The 15,171-nt window shown below is 45.8% G+C and overlaps 1 protein-coding gene across 3 annotated transcripts in view; it reads left to right on the forward strand.

Annotated features, from left to right (window-relative positions):
- Nucleotides 1–15,171, forward strand: part of ADGB (androglobin) — a 235,963-nt gene that overhangs the window by 51,036 nt on the left and 169,756 nt on the right. For all 3 annotated transcript variants that reach the window (XR_012883227.1, XM_075862862.1, XM_075862863.1), the window contains exons 2-3: nucleotides 12,718–12,880; nucleotides 13,774–13,866. Coding sequence is in view for 2 of the 3 variants with exons in the window: in XM_075862862.1 (XP_075718977.1) it covers nucleotides 12,718–12,880; nucleotides 13,774–13,866 (256 nt within the window). In the remaining variant the exon portion in view is untranslated. The remainder of the gene's footprint in view (nucleotides 1–12,717; nucleotides 12,881–13,773; nucleotides 13,867–15,171) is intronic.

Here is a 15,171-nt window from a genome sequence, read left to right on the forward strand (position 1 = left end):
GAATGCGGTGTTAACTTTACACCAGATGTAACTAGAACCGTGTCTTCCAAAAAGTTCCGCCTTTGACTCATCAGTCCACAGAATATTATCCCAAAAGTCTTTGGGGTCATCTAAATGTTTTTGGCAAATGCAAAAATGAGCCTTTGTGTTCTTTTTGATCAGCAGTGGTTTGCGCCTTGCAACTTTGTCATGGATGCCACTTCTGCCATGTCTTTTCTTATTGTGGAATCATGTACGTTGACCTTAACTGAGGTAAGTGAGGCCTGCAGTGCTTCAGATGTTTGGGTTTTCTTTGTGACCTCCTGGATGTGTCATCGATACGCTCTTGGTCAAATTTTCGTAACAACCTGTACAATAAATTGAAAGCAGAATTTCCAATTTATTCATTGGTTTATACTGAAAAAAAAAATAGGAATTGTAGAACTGCTGTTTTTTTTATTTTTGCCTAAATAAAAATTAGTATAAATTAAACGATAATGTATATGTACCAAAAAAAAGGCACCTACATAAAAGTACAACTCGTCTCGCAGAAAATCAAAGACCCATGCAGCTACGTCGAACAAAAAGTTAAAAAAGTTATGACTGCCAGGATGCAAAGAGTAACAATTAAAAAATTGTTCTCGTCCTCAAGGCTAAAATTGACCCAGTTAGTCACGGTATATTTTTGTGACTTCTAAGCATGTGTTTAGCTAATGCAGAGTATTTTATTACTTTCAGCATTTTGAGTTCTGGAATGTGTTTAAAGCTTTGAAGTTTCAATAGAAATGTGTTTTTATGCTTCAGTGAGTCCAGACACTTTACAGAAAAAATAAAAAAAAAGTCCATTCCAGAGCAGCACTGGAATAATTCAGCTCTATTCCATGTAGGCTGAGCTATCAGTGTGCATTTTATTTCTGACATGTGAGAAAGCCCTTGGTTGAAGCTATATTCTTTACAATCTTAACCCTGAAGTTACTCTCCTTTTTTTTTTTTTTAATGCTCTTATTATCGGGGGCGTTTTGAGCCTTAAAGGGGTTTTCCCACCAGAGACATTTATGACGTATCCGCAGGATATATCATAAATGTCAGATAGATGCGGGCCCCACCTCTGGGACCTGCACAAATATCTAGAATGGCCCCCCTAAACCGTGTTCTACCTTCTTCTGCTCTTGCTACCGCCCGGCCACTTCCTGACTTTATGGTCAGGAGTTACAAAAACAGCGTAGCTCACTGAGCTACGCTGTTTCTGTAAGTCCCATAGTAGTGAATGGCACTTCCTATTTTATAGTCCTGTGGATATGTCATAAATGTCCCTGGTGGGAAAACCCCTTTAATTACCAGAGTAAAATTTCACCTTTTGAAATGCTGCATTGTAAAGAATTAATTTTTTCTTCTTTTTAATCTACCCTAAGGGTATTTTCACACGCAGTGTTTTCAGGCGTAATTTGGGCGTTTTACGCCTCCAATTACGCCTGAAAAAATGGCTCCATTACGCCTACAAACATCTGCCCATTGCTTGCAATGGGAATTATGATGTTCTGTTTCCACGAGCCTTTATTTTTCGCGTCGCTGTCAAAATACGGCGCGTAAAATGACGGCTCGTCAACAGAAGTGCCGGACACTTCTTGGGATGTTTTTGGAGGCGTTTTTCATTGACTCCATTGAAAAACAGCTCCAAAAACGGCTGTAAAAACACAGCGTGAGTTGTTAAAAAAACGTCTGAAAATCAGGTGCTGTTTTCGCCTGAAAACAGCTCCGTATTTTCAGACGTTTTTGCTCACTGCGTGTGAACATACTCTAAGTGTTTTGCGGGACACCTAAGGCATACTTAAAATTGTAACCGATATAATTTACTTTTGTAGGTCTTTTTAAGGAACAAATAGTCAGAAAAGGGAAAACAATACTGTTTTTACAAATTTTTTCATAATATGTCTTAAAAGGGTATTCCGGTTACAACAAGTTAGTTACCCCCTATCCGGAGGATAGCGGGTAACTTGCTGATCGGTGGGTGTCTGACAGCTGGGACCCTACCATTTATGAGAACAGTGTCCCGTACCCCTGTTTGAACAGAACGGCAGGTCGCTCATGCGCACTACCGCTCCATTCATTCTCTACGGCAGTGCCGGAAATAGCCAAACATTGTACTCTGCTATCTCCGGCTCTCCCATAGAGAATGAATGGAGTGGCAGTGCGCAAGAGTGACCTGCCTCTCTGTTCAAAAGGGGGTACGGGACCGCCGTTCTCATAAACGGTGCGGGCCCTAGCTGTTGAACACCCACCGATCAGCAAGTTACCCCCTAACTTCTTGTAACCGGAATACCCCTTTAAGGTAGTTTGTTTAATAAGTAATATTTGCCCGAAAACCACATATAGCAATGTTAAATATGTGTAAACTTTAGCTATATATAGAAACATTGCCAGAGGCAATAGAAACCCGTTTTTTCCCAACTACTTGCTACCTAGTAGAATAGTTAAATAGTAAAAAATACCTTTATTTAAATCAAGTAGGGACAAACAACATAGAATTTAAAACTACAATGTATGCCGACCAGTAAGGCTGGATTCACACGAGCATGTTTGGTCCGTAAAGGACGGAACGTATTTCGGCCGCAAGTACCGGACCTAACACACTTCAGGGAGCCGGGCTCCTAGCATCATAGTTATGTACGACGCTAGGAGTCTCTGCCTCGCCGTGGAACTACTGTCCCGTACTGAAAACATGATTACAGTATGGGACAGTTGTCCCGCAGCGAGGCAGGGACTCCTAGCGTCGTACATAACTATGATGCTAGGAGCCCGGCTCCCTGCAGTGTGTTCGGTCCAGGACTTGCGGCCGAAATATGTTCCGTCCTTTACGGACTGAACATGCTCGTGTGAATCCAGCCTAATAGTATCAAAGTTCCTATGCCATACAAGAGATAAGAATAACCCCTGTAGCAGTGCAGCTACTGCACATTGCAGAAATAGTCAGGTTTTAAGCAACCAGGGAACATGTACAGCAGAGAGGGTTTCCTCTGCTGTTGCTTGGGTGTAAAGCCTGGAATAGGGCCTGGTTTTTTGGAGTGTGAAGGAGAAGGTCGGCTTCCACTCCATACAGACAGTTCATGTCTTGGGCTATCTGATGAGCCTAGTTAGGCTTCAACTGAGGGCGCTCTTTAATTGAGGTGTGTGCTGTTCGCAGAGGGCTCTCAGGCCTCATGCACACGAACGTAAAAACGCCCGTAATTACGGGCCCATAGACTTCTATTGGCCACGGGTACCTCCCCGTATGCTTACGGGAAGGTGCCCGTGCCGTTGAAAAATATAGAACATGTCCTATTTCAGGCCGTAATTACGGCACGGGTAGGCCCATAGAAGTCCATGGGGCTCCCGTAATTACGGGTGGCTACGTGTGTGCACCCTTAATTACAGGAGCGTTGCTAGGCGACGTCAGGGGATAGTCACTGTCCAGGGTGCTGAAAGAGTTAAACGATCTGTAATGGCAGGAAGGAGGTGAAGGGAAAGTGAGCCCTAATCTACCCACCGCCCTGTCCCTGCCTACTTGCAACGACCCGCCCTAGGCGACGGGGTACAACTTGGCGGCGGTCCCTACGCTGTCTAAGTGCACGGGAGAACAAACAGGGAACACGCAAGGGAAGGGGCAGTAGTCCACGGAACGCCGCGAGGAAACGGAGCGGTGAATGAGTAGTCAGGACCAGGATGAAGTGGAGTATACCAACGTGAGCACGGAGAAGGAAGCAAGCCAGGGGCAAAGCGAAGCAGGTTAAGCGGAACTGCAGCAAGGCAGAAGCACGGCAGAAGCAGGCTGGAGCAAGCAGCAGTGGGGCCAGGAATCCAGAAGAATTACAAGCACTGAGGAAGAGAACACGGCAGGTAATAATGGACAGGGGGCGGAGCTAACTCCGACTGACCAGGCCGCGATATGCTCTCCCACTCCTGAGCCTGCCACCCTGGTTGGTGGGAGCCGGTGTCAGTCTAAGAGGTCTGGCCTCAGGTGTGGATTGATTAATCCCAGGAGTATACCTAGACGTAGTACCTGGCAGATCCCTAACAGTACTCCCCCTTTTATGAGGGGCCACCGGACCCTTACTAAGAGGACCCGGTTTAGTAGGGAAGAGAAGGTGGAACCTCCTGATCAATACCCCAACGTGAACATCACGACCAGGTACCCAAGTCCTCTCCTCCGGCCCGTATCCTCTCCAATGGACCAGGTACTGGAAGGAGCCCTGGACCATCCTACTGTCCATAATCTTGGCCACCTCGAATTCCACCCCCTCAGGGGTGAGAACGGGAACAGGAGGTTTCCTCGAGGGGGACCAGGACGGGGAGCAGCGTTTAAGGAGGGAGGCATGGAAGACGTCATGTATGCGAAAGGATGGGGGCAGCTCCAGACGGAAGGATACAGGGTTGAGGACTTCAATGATCTTATAAGGTCCAATAAATCGGGGAGCAAACTTCCTGGACGGGACCTTAAGGCGCAAGTTCCTGGACGACAACCAGACCAAATCCCCGACGACAAACCGGGGGTTAGCAGAACGTCTACTATCAGCCTGAATCTTTTGTGCGCTCTTGGACGCCTCTAGGTTCTTCTGAACCTGGGCCCAGACTGTGCACAGTTCCCGATGAACATCCTCTACCTCAGGATTATTGGAACAACCAGGGGAAACGGAGGAGAACCTTGGGTTAAACCCGAAATTACAGAAAAACGGGGAGACCCCTGACGAGTTACTGACCCGGTTATTCAGGGAAAATTCAGCAAGGGGAAGGAATGAGACCCAATCGAATTGACAGTCAGAGATGAAACACCTTAAATATTGTTCCAGGGATTGGTTAGTCCTTTCCGTTTGGCCATTAGTTTCGGGATGGAAGGCGGAGGAGAAGGACAGATCAATCTCCAACTTTTTACAAAAAGCTCTCCAAATTAAGGAAACAAATTGTACCCCTCTGTCAGAAACGATATTGACTGGGGCCCCATGGAGACGCAGGATGTGTTTCACAAACAAAGAAGCTAACGTCTTGGCGTTAGGTAGCTTCTTAAGGGGCACAAAGTGGCACATCTTGCTGAAGCGGTCTACTACCACTCACACCACCGACTTGCCCTGAGATTGGGGCAAATCGGTGATAAAATCCATGGAGATATGGGTCCAAGGTCTCTGGGGAATGGGCAAGGAACGTAGTAGGCCCGCAGGTCGGGACCTAGGGATTTTGGACCTAGCGCAAACCTCACAAGCGGCGACGTAAGCCCTAACGTCTTTAGGCAACCCAGGCCACCAATAGTTTCTGGTAATGAGGTGTTTGGTGCCCAAGATGCCAGGATGACCGGATAGAGCGGAGTCATGGTTTTCCCTGAGTACCCTTAGCCGGTATTGCAGGGGGACAAACAGCTTGTCCCCAGGGAGGTTCCCGGGAGCTGAACCTTGATCAGCCGCAATGTCAGAGGCTAAATCAGAATCAGTGGCAGAAACGATTATACCAGGGGGTAAAATACAAGCAGGATCCTCCTCAGAAGGAGGACTGGCCATGAAACTACGTGACAGAGCATCAGCCTTAATATTCTTGGACCCAGCCCTATAGGTAACCAAGAAATTAAATCTGGTAAAGAATAGTGCCCACCGAGCTTGTCTAGGATTAAGCCTCCGGGCCGATTCTAGGAAAACCAGATTCTTGTGATCCGTAAGGACCGTTACCTGGTGTCTGGCCCCCTCCAGGAAGTGCCGCCACTCTTCAAAAGCCCATTTAATGGCTAGAAGTTCACGGTTGCCAATATCATAGTTACTCTCCGTGGGCGAAAACTTCCTAGAGAAGTAAGCACAGGGGCGGAGATGGGTGAGGGAGCTGGTACCCTGGGACAAGACGGCCCCCACTCCCACCTCGGATGCGTCAACCTCCACAATAAATGGCTCCTCTTGGTTGGGCTGAATCAGCACGGGGGCCGAGATAAAGCACTTCTTGAGGGTCTCAAAGACCTGGACGGCCTCAGGGGGCCAATGGAGGACATCAGCACCCTTGCGAGTAAGGTCCGTAAGAGGCTTAGCGACGACCGAGAAGTTGGCAATAAATCTCCTGTAATAGTTGGCGAACCCTAAAAAACACTGTAACGCCTTAAGGGAGGCAGGTTGGACCCATTCCGCCACAGCCTGAACCTTGGCAGGGTCCATGCGGAATTCATGAGGCGTGAGGATTTGCCCTAAAAATGGTATCTCCTGTACCCCAAAGACACATTTTTCAGTCTTAGCAAACAGATTATTCTCCCGAAGGACCTGGAGCACCTTCCTGACATGCTCCACGTGGGAGGACCAGTCCTTGGAAAACACCAGTATGTCATCAAGGTACACAACAAGAAAATTACCCAGGTAATCTCTCAGGATTTCATTAATAAAATTCTGGAAGACAGCAGGGGCATTACACAACCCAAAGCCCATGACCAGGTATTCGAAATGACCCTCGGGTGTGTTGAACGCAGTTTTCCACTCATCCCCCTCTTTGATGCGGATAAGGTTATATGCCCCCCGTAGATCGAACTTAGAAAACCATTGGGCTCCCTGAACCTGATTAAAAAGATCCGGAATCAAAGGAAGTGGGTACTGGTTCCTTACGGTGACCTTATTCAGGTTACGATAATCAATGCACGGCCTAAGACCACCATCCTTCTTCCCCACGAAGAAGAAGCCAGCACCTACAGGAGAAGTCGAGGGGCGAATGAAACCCTTGGCCAGGCATTCTTGGATATACACCCTCATAGCTTCACGTTCAGGACATGAAAGATTAAATATCCTACCCTTAGGAAGCTTGGCACCAGTCACCAAATCGATGGCGCAATCGTAATCTCTATGGGGGGGCAACACCTCGGAGGCCTCCTTAGAAAACACATCGGCGAAGTCCTGAACAAACTCAGGAAGCGTGTTTACCTCCTCCCGGGGAGAAATAAAGTTAACAGAAAGACATGACATCAGACATTCACTACCCCATTTGGTGAGATCCCCAGTATTCCAATCAAACGTGGGATTATGCAGCTGCAACCAGGGAAGACCTAATACCAGATCGGACGATAATCCCTGCATCACCAGTACAGAGCATTGCTCCAAATGCATGGAGCCAACCAGGAGTTCAAAAACAGGAGTATACTGAGTAAAATAACCAGCAAGGGGAGTGGAGTCGATACCTACTACAGGGATAGGATAAGGTAAATCAATAAAAGGCATTTTTAGAGACATAGCAAATTCCACAGACATGATATTAGCAGATGAGCCAGAATCCACGAAAGCACTGCCCGTGGCAGACCGGCCAGCAAACGAGACCTGAAAGGGAAGCAAAATTTTATTGCGTTTCACATTAACGGGAAATACCTGTGCGCCCAAGTGACCTCCCCGATGATCACTTAGGCGCGGAAGTTTTCCGGCTTTTTATTCTTGCGCCTGGGACAGGTGTTCAGTAGATGCTTGTCGTCCCCACAGTAGAAGCAGAGACCATTCATTCTGCGAAACTCCCTACATTGTCGAGGGGACATGGAGGCCCCGAGTTGCATAGGTACCTCCGAGTCCTCCGTGGAGGGGCGAGGAGACGGGACCTCGAGGGGATCGCAGAAAAGTCAGAGGTGAGCACATTGAAACGTTCAAGCTGACGTTCCCTGAGACGTCGGTCAAGTCGTACTGCTAGGGCCATAACCTGGTCAAGGGAGTCAGAAGAGGGGTAGCTAACCAGCAGATCCTTCAGGGCGTCAGATAATCCTAATCTAAACTGGCACCTTAGGGCCAGATCGTTCCACCGAGAAGCTACGCACCACTTTCTAAAATCAGAACAGTATTCCTCAACCGGTCTCCTACCCTGACGTAAGGTCACCAGCTGACTCTCGGCTAAAGCAGTCCTGTCAGTCTCGCCGTAAATGAGTCAGAGGGCAGAGAAAAAATGATCAACAGAGGAAAGTTCAGGGGCGTCAGGAGCCAAGGAGAAGGCCCACTCTTGGGGCCCTTCCTGGAGTCGGGATATGATGATACCCACCCGCTGGTTCTCGGAACCTGAGGAGTGGGGTTTTAGGCGGAAATACAGTCTGCAACTCTCCCGGAAGGAGAGAAACGTCTTACGGTCCCCTGAGAACCGGTCAGGTAACTTGAGGTCGGGTTCTAGAGGTGAGGTGAGGGGTACTACTAAGGCAGCGTCACCCTGGTTGACCCTCTGGGCCAGGGCCTGGACCTGTAGGGAGAGGCCCTGCATCTGCTGGGTCAGGGTCTCAAGGGGGTCCATGATAGCGTCAGCGTAGGAGAAATGGTAGACTAGGTATGGGCTTGTAATTATGTAATGGCAGGAAGGAGGTGAAGGGAAAGTGAGCCCTAATCTACCCACCGCCCTGTCCCTGCCTACTTGCAACGACCCGCCCTAGGCGACGGGGTACAACTGGGCGGCGGTCCCTACGCTGTCTAAGTGCACGGGAGAACAAACAGGGAACACGCAAGGGAAGGGGCAGTAGTCCACGGAACGCCGCGAGGAAACGGAGCGGTGAATGAGTAGTCAGGACCAGGATGAAGTGGAGTATACCAACGTGAGCACGGAGAAGGAAGCAAGCCAAGGGCAAAGCGAAGCAGGTTAAGCGGAACTGCAGCAAGGCAGAAGCACGGCAGAAGCAGGCTGGAGCAAGCAGCAGTGGGGCCAGGAATCCAGAAGAATTACAAGCACTGAGGAAGAGAACACGGCAGGTAATAATGGACAGGGGGCGGAGCTAACTCCGACTGACCAGGCCGCGATAGGCTCTCCCACTCCTGAGCCTGCCACCCTGGTTGGTGGGAGCCGGTGTCAGTCTAAGAGGTCTGGCCTCAGTTGTGGATTGATTAATCCCAGGAGTATACCTAGACGTAGTACCTGGCAGATCCCTAACACGATCGGCAGTAACTCTTTCAGCACCCTGGAGAGTGACTCCCAATCACAATATAGATCAACCTGTAAAAAAAAAAGAAGAAGACGTTCATACTTACCCAGAACTCTCTACTTCTTCCGCCAGTCCGGTCTCCTGGGATGACGTTTCATCCCATGTGACCGCTGCAGCCAATCACAGGCTGCAGCGGTCAGATGGACTGCCGCGTCATCCAGGGAGGTCGGGCTGGATGTCGAAAGAGGGATGCGTCACCAAGACAACGGCCGGGTAAGTATGAATTTATTTTACTTTTACTGCGGAAAGGGCTGTCCCTTCTCTCTATCCTGCACTGATAGAGAAAGAGAAGGGCTGCTGATTAGTGCAGTGCAATTTTGCAGCGAAAACGTGCCCATAAATACGGGTGGAATACTGGTGACCAAGGACCCGTATTTACGGCAGTATTTATGGGAGGAAAAAAATATGTTCGTGTGCATGAGGCCTCAGTCTGGGTAAGACAGGCATGCTAGCCTGTGAGAGTCACCACTGTGTAAGGTGAAGGTGTTGAGGTACTGGGCACAAGGCTCAGGGTCTCTTAGTGAGGGACATTTAATCTTTAGTTAGAGGCTGGACGGCCTAGGGTTTGTTTTGAACTGCTGTGTAAAACCATATTTGATATGTGAAGACAATAAAGCTAGCTACGGCTGGTTTAAACTTTTATTCAATGAGTTGGAGTGAACTTTCTGTGTGTGCCAACCATCTCACCCTGGAGATGGCGATCCTGTGAGCTAAATTTACCCCAAGTTGTTACACCCCATATAATGGCCCCAAAACCCCCGAGGATGCTGCATCTGCAGCGAAACATGTGGGGGGGGGGGCTATATTAATCCTATTTTAGAGCAATGTTAACAGCTGACCCTTACTATTGACCATAGTTAGTACTTTTACTTAGTTATAGTTGATCTATACTATTGACTACAGCTAGCACTTTTACTCAGTGCTTATGATTTGCATTGGTTTATTCTTATCACTTGTATGGCATAGGAACTTTGATGCTATTACTGGTTGGCACACATTGTAGTTTTAAACTCTATGTTGTTTGTCCCTACTTGATTTAAATAAAGGTATTTTTTTACAATTTAATTATTCTACTAGGTAGCAAGTAGTTGGGAAAAAAACAGGTTTCTATTGCCTCTGAAAAATTTTCTATATATTGTAACTTTTTTACCCGCCAACTACTAGGGTCTTTTTCTATTTTTTTTTGTTAAAATACATTTTAGCTATAGCACCGAGAACATAAACCCTATTTTAGCTTTAAATTTATCTCACTCCCTTAGCTGTAGACCTAGCATCTGTACATGTATGATAGTCATCCAAGTACTGAATTTTTTTAGTAAAGGCAGAAAAATAGATAGAGCTGGGGTAGAACAGAATAAAATTGGTGGCCGGGGGTAATTATGTTTGGCATAACATACTGTCACACTGATAGCCAGATCCTGCTGATGGCACATCAAAGTCATCACGTAAATTAACGGGATGCATGCACAAGGTCCAGTCCCTTAGCCCGTTAATTTACAGGGTGTGGGTGGGTTAAAGTGTCAGTCCAGTTGTACTCTACCACCCGAACTAACATCGAGTGTGAAGAGACGCGTCTTCACGCTGAGCAGTGTAGTTGCCGTGACAACTGTAGGATACCTGAAAAGTTGTGCACAGGTCAAATTCTAATTAATTGGACACAAGCACAATACTCTCCAAGCGTCCTATGGTTGCTACGGCAACTGTACAATCCAGTGTGCATAGGTATCTCTCCACGCCCGATGTTAGCTAAAAAGTCTGAGTAAAACGAATACACTTTTTGCTATTTGACCTAGTTATAGTTATATGTATTGTGGCCAGGGGTGTAGATATAGGAGTGTAAAGGTAGCATATACACCCAAGGCCTTGGGGCCTGAAGGGGTCCAAGGAACCCTCTGCCACATAAGTAGACACCAGTATTTTTAAATGGTGCTGAGCGCTGCGGGTAAAAAACGCTGCGAAATACGCTTTCTCTGCCTCCCATCGATGTCAATGGAAGGTCAGAGACGTAAACGCCCGAAGATAGGACATGTCGCTTCTTTTTCCAGCGAGATGGTTTTTCCGCTCGTGGTAAAAAACTGCCTTTTTTGGCGCGGTTTCCGAGTCAAAAAACGCCACAAAAACTCAGTGTGAACTGGCCATAAGGATGATGCCATTATTATATTAGAGCAATCCCTTTCCATTCACACCACGGAATTTAACTGGCTAATGGCACGGTCCCTGTGCCTGCAGCCAGTTAATTTATGGGCTGAGTTTGATGGCACTGTACGCTCCTGCATACAGTTCTATTGACAGGATCGCCTGTCACACAAGCAGCCTGATTCTGTACTGTTACAGGGAACTGCATTTGGGCAGTTGCTAGGGAACCTCATGACATCAGTAATAAAGTCATTAGGCGTGGAGACATGCAGCGGAAACTCCATCTTCCCTGCATGGCTGTGTATACAGATCACTGGTAGCAGTGATCTAATAGGGTGTTACCATTAGATCACTGTTTTTATTAATCTGTATATCAAGACATCAGGCAATACACAGATCATGTGTTCTCTGATAACCTGTGTACTAACAGTATAAAATAATAAATAAATACAGTCAAATGTAAAAAAAAAGAAAAAAAAATTAAAAAGTCCCCTCCCAAAAAAGTGCTCACCTCTCCGAACCCACACGCCCAAATTGTAGACATTCTGCATGACCCTTTTGTTCGCTGTTTGTTTCCATCGTCACTGTTTTCTGAACTGTGGTGCAACTCTTCCCTCTTGTCTTCTGCTCTTCATTCCGTAACTTTAGTAACTCGCCCAGACCTATCTGCTGCCCAGCTCCACACCGCTGCTGTTCTGTTCCCTGTGAAAGACATTGTATTCTGCTTCCTGCATTAGCCCTTCACCGCTTGAATGATTGTATGTCCCTCAGTCTGCTGTCTAGCTCCTCGCCGCTATAGATCAAAAAGGCGCATGCGTGGAAGCAGGGGAGAGCAACAAAACCGCCCATACATGGCACGTCACTGCTGACATGCCGTATCCTCGGCATAGACTTTCAGTCTTCACCACATCAATCGTATATAGGACGTCACCAGAGAGAACACAGATTGTGACGTCAGCAGTCACATGACCCGCGGCGGAATAAGGAAATGGGCGAACTTTAGACACAGTAAGGATATTATAAAAGTGATGGATGTGTCTAGGGACATAACAGCAGAATTAGGCAAAGGATTTAACTTGGAAAACCCCTTTAAAGGGATACAGATATCAAAATCTGGTCATAAACATAAAAATTTTAGATCGTGACACAATCTAATGTGTAGGTGGCCCTCCAAAATGGCCCCTGATGGCACCAATTTTAAGGTGCTTAAATAAGCACAGTGATCCTCTGCAGTACATACTCTCATGCTTACGTGAAAAAGGGGTTCTGTTTCCCCAAATCATGTATTTTAGAGACTCCTGTTTTATTGTGTCTTATGCAATAAATATCTTTTACCAAATATCCTACTGAGTCGTGGAAGTTTTGCGCCCCAATGGTGCCTCTTTCTTATAGTGGATCCCCACTTGGTCTTCATTTCTTTTATCTACCTGATGTAGGGAGAATAAGGGATCAAGCATGTTGGATTTCTGTCAGTGTCTTATTCCCTCTCCCCACTGAAATGGTGCTAATGGTGAAAAAAATAGCTGTCAACTGAACAAGCGTTCTGCCAATTGAATGTGAATGGGCAGTAATCAATACAAAATATGACGATATTAGTTGTGATTCCCATATTTCATTATTTTTAAATCATTATTATTAGTATATGTAGGTATATTAATGTAAGTATATGTTATGATTTCTAGAATGGCATCAGTAGTTGCCAATACATTGGCTGCATCCGTTGAGTTCAAGAAAGGAAGATCATTAATGTGGCCAGAATGGAATGAATCGGATATAAATGCTGAGAAATGGGACACTGGAAAAGCTGGAAAGGAAAAAGACAAAACTGGAAAGAGCCCGGCATTAGTAAGTATTGCATGTTGCGTTCAGTGCTAATAAGATATCTATTTTGCCTTAGTACTATGTTGCTAAGTTTTTGCTTGGCAGACAAAGTAGGCCTGAGGTGATCTTGGTAATAAATGGCCTATCTAACTTCTATTGATATTTGATATTGATGTAGTAAAATTTCTACTGTGCATTAACATTCAGTATATACAGTATGACTATGAGTCTGATTTTCCTCACCACTTAAAATTCACGAGTGTGTTCTTTGGCTTCAGCGTCGTATTTTATTTTTGCCTTAAAGCATTTCCTAATAAATTGTATAACAGCAGAGGGGAGCCAAAACACACCTGGAATAATAGCTAATGTGAGTAAACTCTATGAAGGGGGAAAGCCTTTCTTATGACGTCTACTGTCTTATCTGACATATTGTTATTAAGATGAGGGATATGACATTTCTGAGCATTACTTTATGCCCAGAGTACCATCATTTACCTTTTAAATTATTATCGACACTACACTATTGTTCCATTGGCTAGCACTATCATTACGCATCAAAGAAACTGCACCCCAAATCAGGGCGGTTTTAACACCTTGATCGGCCCAGTGCAAAGTACTATTTGAGTGCTCCTCCCCACACAGTAATAATGGCTAAACGGTGCCGCACATAGTCAAAGTGCCCTTTGTGATCAGCATATTGTCAAGAGACCCTTCTAACGAGAAGGGATTGTCCAAAGCAGAGAATCCTTTTAAACATGCGTTTACATTCACCCCCTAGGGTCAGTTACATATAAAGCCAATTTACCTCCTAAGCCCCTGATGCATTCTTATACAATTTGGAAGCTCCCAGTAGGGTGCCGGCTAAATGGGCTTTTGTGTATTGATTTTCCATAAAACAATTTTTGTTTTGTTGCCAGCATTTTTTTGATGATCCTGAAGGAAAAATTGAATTACCAAACAATCTGAAAATACATTCATGGAAACGTCCCCATGAGTTTATAACAAGCACGGTAAGAATTATTGTACCTAAATGAAAACACTGAATTTCTGTAAATTCTTTTTTTGACGTGCTGTCTTATAATGAACTGTAATATAGTTTCTCTTGTCTTCATTGAGATCTCAGATTTTTACTCCTAAAGCTCCATTTACATGGAGCAATCATTGTACTGTATGGGATGAACAAGATTGTTCCTTCCCATAAAGTTTGCATCATTGTTAGGCGCACATCCCCATTTTTCTCAGGAACATATTCTGCCGACAATGATGATTTTATTGCTGCATAAAAGAAGGGATCTGCTGACAAATGAGAGTTTTCTTCTTTGTTGGCTGATCGCTAAGCCCTATTACATGGGCCGGTCATTGGAAACTAGCGCCCCCCCCCCCCCTGATCATCTGCCCGTGTAAAAGGGCCTTTAGTCAAGAATTAAATTCTCAAAAAGATTTTAATGGCAAATGACACAGATAGCACTCATGTTAACCCTAGCTTTCTGCAAAAAACAAAATAATGATCATCGTGGCAAACATCTGCAGATGGGAATATAGCTGTGGTAGGCGTTGGCATTTTAGCTGAAGTGTCAGCGTGTGCCTCATATGGTATTGATATATACAGAATTGCCACCGGCAAAAAACCCTTCTTTCCCAACTATCATAAATTATTGAAATAAATAACTTTATTATGCTTTATCAAGCAAAAAGACTAACCACATATATGTTATTAAAATTTATACATGTACTCCGTTGGAGAGTGGTAACGGACAGTGCCTGTATGACAGTGCCTGTGTTACTCCAATATTGTGCTCCAGTATATGTAAACCACTAATAGTTGATGGGGCTATATAAATAAACAATAATATGTGGGAGTGTTCATATGGTTTTTGTAATTTATATGAACTTCAGTAGAGAAGTGCCTATATGTGTCCATTTCTCCAATGAAAATGCGGAACAGGGTCAGCTCGTTCTAAAGATTAATAAGGACATCGCTCTTGTATTCCCTCAGATCCCACTTTTTAACATGTCTCAATACATGTATACATATGTTGTAATGGCAGGGGGTAGGGAGACGGACAAGTGAGCCCTAATCTACCCGCCACTCTGTCCCTGCCTACTTGCAACGACCCGCCCTAGGCGACGGGTACAACTGGGCGGCGGTCCCTGCGCTCAGTAAGTGCACGACAAACACGACAAACATTCAAGGAACACAAGCAAGGAAAAGGGGCCGTTGCCCACGGCAACACCGTGAGCAACCAGAGTGGTGAACGAGCCGAGTCAAGCCAGGAGTGTGCGAGGTACAAAACGAAAATCAGAAGAGTAGTCGG

The sequence above is a fragment of the Rhinoderma darwinii genome, chromosome 4 (assembly GCF_050947455.1).
Source record: "Rhinoderma darwinii isolate aRhiDar2 chromosome 4, aRhiDar2.hap1, whole genome shotgun sequence".
Lineage (NCBI taxonomy): Eukaryota > Metazoa > Chordata > Amphibia > Anura > Rhinodermatidae > Rhinoderma > Rhinoderma darwinii.